General features: G+C 50.0%; 1 protein-coding gene across 10 annotated transcripts in view; it reads right to left on the minus strand.

Annotated features, from left to right (window-relative positions):
* ATP11A (ATPase phospholipid transporting 11A) overlaps positions 1 to 11174 on the minus strand; it is a 185964-nt gene that overhangs the window by 31686 nt on the left and 143104 nt on the right. For all 10 annotated transcript variants that reach the window (XM_031934963.1, XM_031934962.1, XM_031934961.1 and 7 more), the window contains exons 17-18: positions 9730 to 9833; positions 1743 to 1924 (exon numbers count right to left, since the gene is read on the minus strand). In XM_031934963.1, the coding sequence (XP_031790823.1) occupies positions 1743 to 1924; positions 9730 to 9833 (286 nt within the window). The remainder of the gene's footprint in view (positions 1 to 1742; positions 1925 to 9729; positions 9834 to 11174) is intronic.

Raw genomic sequence — 11174 nt, forward strand, 5'->3', positions numbered from 1 at the left:
ACCGGGCCTGGCCCTGTTTACAAGCGTGCTGCACCGGGCCTGGCCCTATAACTCGATTCAAAAGGAAGCTGAAGCTCAGAGATGTTTTGCACTTGCTGACTGGAGATTTTAAGGAAATAATTTATAAGCAAACATCATCACTTCAAAGCCACTGAGACCCCCCGCCACCCCCGACAAGACATTAACTCTCCACTTTTCTACATTCCCAATCCAGTCAAGTCAACCTGCCCCCTGCTCCGGGGGCTCTGTCCCATCTGCTCTGCTGGAGGCATCCCCACGCTCCTCCACCACGGCCTCTAAAGATCGACCCAGCTGCTCCCCAGGCAAAGACCATCCTACGGACACCCCTCTTCTCCCGGACAGAGAGCAGGTGAGTGGCTGGCCATGACAGCAAGGCCCCACCTCCCAGCAGCACCAGCAACAAAGCCTTTCGGCAGTCGTGGCCCTGCGCTCTGAAGCCTTCCTGTGTGCAAGGCGCGTTCTTTACATGGCGCTCCGTGCACTTGCTCCGGACTGAACGGGGGAGCGTGACTTCAAAGCAAAACACAAAACCACCAAACAAAACTTCCCACTTCACATAATACTCCGTTCAGATCAAGAACTCGGGGAATATTTGTTCAACACACTCAGAAAATGCAGGGTTAGTGATGACGATTTCAGTTTTGGACCGAAATGGATCTTAAAGATTTTCAAACTTGATGCTTTTAACTTCTAGGAGATAAACTCCTAGTAAACTTCCTGAAGTTTCTGCTTCATTCTCATCAATTGGAACATTTTTTTTCTCTCCTCCATTCCTACAAACCGCTGAAATTCATGCCTTTCACTCAGCTCTGAAGGTGCCATGTGGACCTGACGACTGTTTCTTAGTGGCCTCGGCCTCAAACAACTTTCAGTCCCCATTGTGGAGCTGGGGCACACTGGCAACTCTCGCCTTAGAGGTACCTGAAAATCTGTAATTGGTAATTTTGCTGGTTATGATGATGATTAGTTTAATTTTCTACTTCATTATTTTAAGTTTTTTCAAATAATGATAAACACATTGAGTATGTAATGATCTAAGAAGTAATACCAGTATTTGGAAAGAACTAGCAACAAGTTCAGGAACAGAGTTAGCTGTGGATTCCATTCTAAAGAGTAATTACAGCCGGGCATGACCGCTCATGCCTGCAGTTCCGGCACTTTCAGAGGCTGAGGTGGGAGGATTGCTTGAGGCCAGGAGCTTGAGACCAGCCTGGGCAACATAGTGAAATCCTATCTCTACAAAAAATATTAAAAATTAGCCAGGCATGGTGGTATGTGCTTGAAGTTCTAGCTACTCAGGAGGCTGAGAAGGGAGGACAGCTTGAACCTGGGAGTTTGAGGCTGCAGTGAGCTGTCATGGTGCCACTGCACTCCAGCCTGGGCAACATGGCAAGATGCCATCCCTTAAAAAAAAAAAAAAAAAGAATTTGCAAGAGTCCTTCTATCTTGCCTGTTGATGATATGAAAAAGCTATTTTCACTACTTCCTGGGAAAGTGTGCTTTCAGGCATCTTATTCATGGATAACAAAATATCCCACAGGCATGACCTTCCTGACATGACTCTAGCATGTAGCAAGACACCTAGCCTCTCCCTGAGCAGCAAACACGCCCCACTGGCTGTGCAGCTGGCCTCCCTCCCTTCCACTCGCCCTCACACACCCCGGGCCGTCGGCCTGCATCCTAGTTTGTCTCTCAGGACGGGGTGCGTGTGTTTACTTTACCGGTCCTCAACAGCCGTGGCACCAAGCAGAATAAGATCTTTCTCTATTTGCTCATAGGCTTCTGCTAACTTTTTCTCTCGATCTTGAAGGGCCACTTTGGCAGCCTGCAGCAGTTTACAAATGCCTTCATATTCTTCTTGGATCAGCCTCTTATAAGCAACACACAAAGTTCGGAGCCCCTCCTGCAGAATACAACGCAGCGTTTAGCACAAATTCAAGGTGTCACTTGCTGAAATATTACGCTCCATGGCCTTCCCAGTATCCCTTCTCTCATTAGAATAACTAACCCAGGAATTGTAACCCTTTCAGAACTTACAGTACTAAGTAAACAAAGAAAGATTATAACCCAACCAACTCTTGAAAGGAGTAAGTCAACAAGTGAATTATTTAAGTCCACATTAAATATAAAGAATCATTATGGATCACAGACTAGAAAGCCTGGAAATCAATAACAGAAATCAGGGTCATCTACCAAAAGATAAACTTCATTCCTTTACTTTCACAAATGCAGAGTTAAATTGAACCTTTTTTTAAGGATAATCATTTGTAATTTTACGGACAATATCAAGTGATATTTCTAAAGTAACCATGTTTTATGCGGGAAGTTTGTAAGGTGGTTGTTCTTTCACAACGAAGGAAACCTGCCAGGTTATTTATCAAAATCATCGGTTGCCCGGGAACATAAGAAATTAAGAATCACAAACTCTTTACTGTGATCACGATTCTGGATGTCACCACACAGAGAGAATGCAGCCGCCACCAGCAAGACACAAGGAAGCGGGGCAGAGGCTGAAGCAGCCACAACAGGGTGGTTCACAGATGAGCCTCTTCATTCCGTCAGTCAAGGCTGCTGAGGGCGACCGCCACAGAGGTTTACTGGATGATCTAGGGTGTTTCCCTTCCCTTTTCCCTGCTCCTTCAGCCCCAGCCCTACTGACAGTAAAAGAACCACAATCCTCCCAAATAACCACTTTAAAATCTGGGAGACTGCTGGTTTTTAAGAGTTGAATCATGTTTCCCATTCTATGGATGAAGCGTCCCCTAACTCTCAGGGAAGGCTTGTATTGATCACCAGTTCCAGACCTCTTAATTCGTGTGAAGGACAGAATTGCCACTGGGTCGATGGCTCTCATGGCCCTTGAGCTCTCAAAAACCAGAAGGGGAAAGGGGGAGTTGAAGAAGTGAGAACACAAGACAGGGTCTATGTGTGCCTGAGCCCTGTTCGCTAGGAACACTCTTGAACTCCTTCCTTCCCATCCTCCAGATATTGTCTCCTGGTCAAGAATAAGTGAGAAGCCAGTGGACCTGTCTCAGAGGAAAGCAGCACTGAACAAACACCGCTCAGCCGACCCAGCCTCACCTCCTGCTGAGCACCCCACCTTGCGGCTTTCTGCTGATGGGTTTGCCTCTATTGTTAGGCGCTGGGTTCTCTGGCTGTGGGCGCTGTGTCTGACTTCATCACTGAATCCCTAGCACACAGCCCAAACCCAACAACTTTTGCTGAATAAGCAAGTGGTTGAAATTAGACCTTTTGTGCACCTGGTCGTCAAGTTACAGATTGGAGACATAAACGCGAATTGCACAACGAATTCTCTGACTTTTCCTAAGAGGCAATAAAACATACAAGATATACAGCTTCAGTCTGAAACCAGAAAAACTGCATAACAAGAAAATGGTTTTATAGGATAATAACCCAGAGTGGCCCCAGAACTTAGGTTGCTGTGAGTGGTAAGCAGAAGCTTTTGGAAATAAATGTTTCTGCTTTTAAAAGTCAATCAGGGACTTTCTCTTGTGGTAACACAGAAAAGAAATACTTTTTTTTTTTTTTTTTTTTTTTTTGAGACGGAGTCTCGCTCTGTCGCCCAAACTGGAGTGCAGTGGCTGGATCTCAGCTCACTGCAAGCTCCACCTTTTGTGTTTACGCCATTCTCCTGCCTCAGCCTCCCGAGTAGCTGGGAATACAGGCGCCCACCACCTCACCCGGCTAGTTTTTTGTATTTTTTTAGTAGAGACGGGGTTTCACCGGGTTAGCCAGGATGGTCTCGATCTCCTGACCTCGTGATCCGCCCGTCTCGGCCTCCCAAAGTGCTGGGACTACAGGCTTGAGCCACCGCGCCTGGCCGAGAAATACTTTTATCTATTCCTCCTGCTAAGTACTACAAAAACCCTGGACACAGCACATAAAACAAAACCAGATAAATACACTACAAGAAAACTGTAGAACAACATCCCTTAGAAATATAGATGCAAATATCCTCAACAAAATACTAGCAAACTGAATCCAATGGCACACTGAAAGGATCATACACCACGACCAAGTGGGGTTTATTCTAGGAATGCAAAAGTGAGTCAGCATATGAAAGTCAACGCAATATATGACATTAATAGAATGAAAGGGAAAATCCCACATGATCATCTCAACTGATGCAGAAAAGGCATGTGAAAAAAATCCAGCCCCTTTTGGTGATAAAATCACTTAATAAACTGGGTAGAGAAGAAACCTCCTCAACGTGGTAAAAACCACTTAAGTGAAAAACCCAGCTGGGCGCGGTGACTCATACCTCTAACCCCAGCACTCTGGGAGGCTGAGGTGGGCGGATCACCTGAGGTGAGGAATTCAAGACCAGCTTGGCCAGTGTGGTGAAACCCCCTCTCTACCAAAAATACAAAAAATTAGCCAGGTGTGGTGGTGCATGCCTGTAATCCCAGCTACTCAGGAGGCTGAGGCAAAAGAATTGTTTAAATCCAGGAGGCAGAGGATGCAGTGAGCCGAGATCGCGCCATTGCACGCCAGCCTGGGCAACAAGAGCAAAACTCTGTCTCAAAAAAAAAAAAAAAAAAAAGAAAAGAAAAAAGAAAAATCTACAGCTAACATCACCCTCCACAGTGAAGGACTGAAAGCTTTTCCATACGATCAGGAATAAGACAGGGATGCCCGCTTTTGCCACTTCTATTCAACAGAGTATTAGATGCTCTAGTGAGAGGATTAGGCTATAAAGAGAAAAAGAAAGTTTCCACATTAGAAAGGATGTCTTTCTAAGGCCTCTCCATTTGCAGATGACATGATCCTATATCTAGAAGACCATGAAGAATGTGCTCCCCAGCTAACTGAATTCAGCAAAGACGCACAGTACAAAGTCAACACATGAAAACTAGTGGCATTTCTATACACTACCAATGAAAAATACGAAGAGGAAATTTTTAAAAAATTCACTTATAATAACATCAACAAGAATAAAATACTTTGGAATAAATTTAACCAAGGAGGTGAAAGACTCGAGGCTGAAAAATACCAAAGTTTGCTGAAATAAATTATAAAATACCTAAATAAATGGAAAGATATCCCATGTTCATGGATTGGAAGACTTAATATTGTTAAGATGACAACGCTACCCAAAGTGATCTACTGATTAAACGAAATCCCTATCAACATCCCAATGGCTTCTCCCTCCCGCCCTTCCTCTGTTTCTTTTTTTTGAGACAGGGTCTTACTCAGTTGCCCACGGTAACATGCAGTGGTGCCATCATGGCTCACTGCTGCTTTAAACTTCTGTGCTCAAGCAATCCTTCTACCTCATCCTGCCTGGTAGCTAGGACCACAGATCTGTGCCACCACCCCTGGCTGATTTTCCTTGTGTATGATTTGTAGAGACATGGTCTTGCTATGCTTCCCAGGCTGGTCTCAAACTTCTGGCCTCAAGTGATCCTTCTGCCTCAGCCTCCAAAAGTGCTGGAATTACAAGTATGAGCCACTGTACCTGGCCCCCAGTGGGGGCCCATGCACAATGAAAAAGCCCATCCTAAAATTCCTATTAAATCTCAGAAGAGCCAAACCATTTTATAAAAGAAGAACAAATCTGAAAGACTCACACATCCTGGTTTCAAAGCCTGCTAGAAACTGACAGTAATCAAAACAGCGGGAACTGGGATAAAGACACACGTAGAGAGAATGGGATGGAACAGAGAGCCCAGAAATAAACCTCCAGGTAAGGGGTCAAATGCTTTCTAGCCAGGGTGTCAGGATCACTCAGTGGGAGAGGAGAGTCTTCACCAAACGGTGCCAGGAAAACTGGAGAACCATACACAGGGGAATCAAGTAGGACCCTCCCTTTACGAAAGATGCAAATATCAGCCAAACAAGGACTACGCTCCTAAATTCAAGAGCTAAAACTAGAAAACTTATAGAAAAACACACAGCAGTGGCCAATCGTCATCACCCTGGATGTCACAGCGGTTTCCTCGACGTGCGCTGACAGCAAGCACAGCCACCGAAAGGAGAAATCAATGGACTCGAAGGACACACAGGCCCCCCTGGACTGTCTCTTTACTTACTGTCACTTCTCCCAAATCTGTCATTATTTCCAAATAAAATGCTGCCAACCGAGGGGGCCCTGCAAGTGCCCAGCTCACTGCCCAGACCCAGCTCACTACCCGGAGAGCTTCCAGGCCGAGGCTCGGGCAGGGGAATGAAGCCGGAGCCGGTGGATTTCCTGAGTTACGGGGCGGACCTGGGCATCACGGGAACAAGTATCAGAATTCCCAGGATGAGCGGATGCCACAGGCTGTGGGTGGCCCCTCAAGCACCTGCAGTTGTGAGGAAGCTCCTGGAGGCCAGGAACAAGCCAGGAGGAGGAGGGTGGGACAGCCTGCTGCCAGGAGGCATGGCCACTCGCCAGGCACAGCGCTTGGGGCCTGGCAGCCTGGGGAGCACCACCCAGGGCAGGCACCGCTGTGGGTCTGCTGAACATCATGAAGGCGTGGCCTGAAAGGAACAGAAAGGGGTTCCCAGGAACTCAGCTGCACCCCAGAAACAAGATTTAAGATCTCCAGGAGGACCATGATACCCAGAATCCAACAAAGCTCACAGGCCACCAGCATGCAGGCGCACCATCCCTGCCCCAAACAAGGGGACTGTGCGACCGCTGTGGCTGGCCCAGAGCTGGCAGCAGGGGTGCTGTTAGCGAGGAGGATTTAAACAGTCACCGCCAATGGATCACACACGCCCCACGTTAAGCAGGGGAATGAGGATACAAAACATGCTGGCAGAATTTCTAGACATGAAAACTCCGACGTCTGAGGGGAGGGGTGTCCTGCGTGGGGCGCTGACAGGTTAGACACTGCATGGAAAAGACTCGTGATGCGGCAACAGAAACTGTCTCTAACGACACATGGAAAAGCTTCAAGGGAGAAGCCTTCGTAAGCAATGAGACAACATCCGGGAGTCAAGTACATGGGTCGCTGGAACTGCTGAAACGGAGTGGGGAAGAAAAGTATCTGTAGAATAATTGCTGAAGAATTTTAAACTTGATGCAACTCCACAGATCCAAGATGCTCAAGACTGCTGAGCAAAGAAACACAACATCACCCCACAAAGGCATCCCATCACGAAACACCTGAAAAGCAGCCAGAAAAGGGGAGCCGTGGACAGAGAAATGCAGACGCTGTGACAGCAGGGTCCCCGGGAGAAAAGGTCACATCGGCCCAGCCCAGACACGCAGAGCAGGCGACCTCCAGCAGCTGCTTCCGCAACAGCCCCAACTGGAAACAATCCATGTCTGCCAACAGGCGGAAGAATCAAGAAACTGGCCCGTCTGTAGAAAAACCCAGTACTGCAAGTGCTCGGCAAATGAACTAGTACTGCTAGTGCCAGCAACTGGACTGGTTAGTACCGCTAGTGCCGGCAACTGGACTGGTTAGTACCGCTAGTGCCGGCAACTGGACTGGTTAGTACCGCTAGTGCCCAGCAACTGGACTAGTACCACTAGCACCTGGAAACTGGCCTGGTTAGTACCGCTGGTGCCTGGCACTTGGACTAGTACTACTAGCGCCAGCAACTGGACAGGTCAGTACCACTAGTACCCAGCAACTGGACTGGTCAGTACCACTAGCACTGGCAACTGGACTGGTTAGTACCACTGGTGCCTGGCACTTGGACTAGTACCGCTAGTGCCCGGCAACTGGACTGGTTACTATGGCTAGGGCCCGGTAACTGGACTAGTACCGCTAGCGATTGGCAACTGGACTGATTAGTACTGCTAGCACCTGGCAACTGGACTGGTTAGTACTGCTAGTGCCCGGCACTTGGACTAGTACCGCTAGTGCTTGGCAACTGCATGAGTGCTGCTGTTCATCACACCAGAAACGAACAGGCCCACATGGCCGAGCCTCAGCAGTTATGGGAGTGAAAGACGCTGGATGAAACAGCCGCCTTTTGTGATTCTGCTGATAGGAAGCTCCAGAAGGTGGGCACGAGTCTGCAGTGACGGCGAGTGGAGCGGGGGTCTGCAGCGAGTGGGAGTTGGCAGGGACGGGAGTACGAGGGCGCGAGACAGTCTCTGGGGTGAGGGACGTGTCCCCGTCCCAACAGGCAACGCTTCCACGTGTGCATTCATGTGTCAACGCCCTTGTTGCTGTCGCATTTTAAATATGTACAGATGAATGTATGGCAATTACATCTCAAGGAGGCTTTTCGAAACAAGCAGCAAATGGACTTTAAAATCATCACAATTCACATAATCCAGGTGCAGGACGCTTGTGCTACTCAGAGGAACCTGCTCAGCTTTCGTCCCGCAACTCTGTGGCTGGAGGAAGTCAGTGCTATCATTTTCCAGATCCCGCTTGGAGAAGTTCAACAATCCTAAACCTGCTGCTGATTTATGGATTCCTGTTGGTTCCAAGGCAGCTACTTTGTAGTGCTAGTTGTTGTTTTAATAGCAACTTAAAGGTGAATGATCTGCACGTTGACAGCATTCCACGAAGTTCAGAGCCGCTCTGGCTGCTGCAAGCACACGCTCACGCGTGAAAGGGCTGTCTGTCAGCAGGAATTCTTAATGCTCTGACATCTGCAGTAATCAAGTGTTGAGACTGACAGCGAGGACAAAGGTTGCTTTATTCATAAATGGTAAGTCAAGGCAGCGCTGAGCACTATGGCCTCTAGTCTGAGGTTCTCTTGGCTCAGCCTTCCTTGGTGCAGGGCCAGCCTCGGAAGTCTTGTTCCCAGTGTGTAGCCATTCTGGCCAGCATCATTTTGGACCTCTGGGAGGAGAGCCTGTCAGTCACTGTTTCCTTCTCATGAAAAGATGAAGAAGGTGTGAGACGAGGGGCTGCCCTGGGCTGGAGTGAGGGAGAAGACCCCAGGGTGGCATCGGGAGAAGGGTGCAGACACCGTGGGACAAAGCAGCCACGTGGAGAGCAGAGGGAGCGCATCCACCCAGCCACGTGTCACCCAGCCACGTGTCACCTAGCCACGCGCCGCCCAGTGTTAGGGCGTCTGACGGGAGGGAGCGCGTCCACCCAGCCACTCATCGCCCCACCACGCATCACCCAGCCACGCGTCACCCAGCGTTAGGGCGTCTGACGGGAGGGAGCGCATCCACCCAGCCACATGTCTGACGGGAGGGGAGGCCCTGCTGTGAGAGACACTCAGGCCATCCCCCTACTGTAGCAGCCCCAAAGAGAGAAAGCCAGACGCGCAGAGTGGCAAGCTCAGGTGTGCGGGCCGCTGGGCAGTGAGTGCTACACAAGAAGGGGTGGAAAGAAACCTTATCGTACAGGCTTAAGACCCAGACGGGGAAGGGAAAGAAACCCGAACAGGTGATGTCACAACAGAAAACGAAAGCACTGACTTGTTCTGAAGCAAATCACTAGAAACGTCAAGACAAAGACCTTTTTGCTCCAATACAAGGACTACAAATGTGCTAATTCTGACTCCCCAAAACATCAATCAACCAACCTAGCACCCACCCCGAAATAAAACCCTGCGCGAGGCTGGGGAGGAGACGGCCTGCGCCTGGCTGGGCATTGGAGGCCCCTCGGGGTAGATGCCGGCTGAAGCTGCCCGTCCGTCTGCACCTGGCCCAGCTGACTTCTGAACATTCCCCAGGGGATACAATACGCCATTCCCAGCCAGGAACCTGTGGCACGTGGAATTCCTTCCTGACAACAGGGGCGCTGACCGCCACGAGGCCCGCCCCAGCCCGGCTCTCACCACCGCGTTCCGCTCCACTCTGGCTCGGATCTGGTCAACTTTGCCTTCTATCACTCGGGGGAAGATCGAAGAATCTGCTCCTTTGCAAAACAGATAAATTTCTCCTACAAAATGAGAGAAACGAGGAGTTTAATCACAATATGGGGAAGACTAGATTATTTTTAAAATTATGCCATTATTAAAAAACAAACAACTGGGATAGCAGTGTAGAAACCTTTTTAAAGAAGATTTTAATGGACCAGTTAACATGTTACAGTCAGGAAAAAATAAAACCTACAGATTACCTCCAAAGCCTGGTTTTATTCCTACAACCCTAGAAATCTCACAGGAAAGGCAGGAACCAGGAAAAGAACTTGGCTCCGGGACTCTGTTTTCTCTAGGAAAGACACGAAAGGGGATAAAACGCCCTCGGGACGGGGGCTGGGGTGACCCAAAGGGGGTCATGGTTTCTGAAATGCTGGGAGGTGAACACAAATCCCCTTCACGGAGCCATGTGTCCTCAAGCAGAGCAAGGCCGCCGGGCCACCCCCGCACTTGGAAGAGTCACAGGAAATGCTGCGTCATTTTTTCCCACGCCTCCTGTAACACTGTGATTGCTGTGGACATACTTGTGCCGTGAACGCAGGCTTCTCAGGCCTCGGATAAAGCGAGTTTCTCTTTCAGGCACTGCAGCACGCAAAGGCCATGACAGTTCTGCCGTGATGTGACCTGCTCCCGACACACAGAACCCCCTTTGCCCCTGAAGCATCCCCTGGTCTGCGAAGCCACGTGGCACTCTGCCAGGCGGCTGGTTTGTGCCTGGGCACAGGGAAACGCCACGGTACTCCATCTTGGTGACGGCAGGGTAGGAGAAGCACCACAGCAGCCTGAGCGGCACGCTTAGGAAGCTCCATGCCCAGCTCCCGGCGGCACAGAGCCCTGATACCCCTAGACACTGAGGTCCCTCGGGAAGTCTATCGGGGACCAAATCCAGAGGGCCCCAGGGTGGGCACGCAGCGGTCCCCAGGGGGGTGGTGGGAGGGACGTGGGGAGGGGACGCTCCTGGGCTGACGACCCGGATCCAAGGCCTGGAGCTTGGACGAGGACTCAGGAGTAGGAACAGGTCCACCTTGCCTTCCTTCCCGGATCCCAGGAAGTGCTAACTCCTGAGACACCGACAGGGAAGCCGTGGGAACACGGCTACACCTGACGCTCACGTGGCTGAGGTGACTGCCAACCTGCAGCCAGAGAGAACAGCACCTGGTGATGAGGGTGTTGCCAATACATGGAGCAAACCAGTGCTGAACAAAGGCTGGAGGGCATGGGAGAGGGCTGAGGCTGGAGGAGGCTGAGGCTGGAGGGCGTGGGACAGTGAGCAGGTGGGGGATGGAGGGCACAGCAGAATGGGGAGGCTGAGGCTGGAGGGGACGGGAGAGGACGGAGGCTGAGGCTGGAGGGCACGGGAG

This window comes from Piliocolobus tephrosceles, chromosome X (assembly GCF_002776525.5).
Source record: "Piliocolobus tephrosceles isolate RC106 chromosome X, ASM277652v3, whole genome shotgun sequence".
Taxonomy (NCBI): Eukaryota; Metazoa; Chordata; class Mammalia; order Primates; family Cercopithecidae; genus Piliocolobus; species Piliocolobus tephrosceles.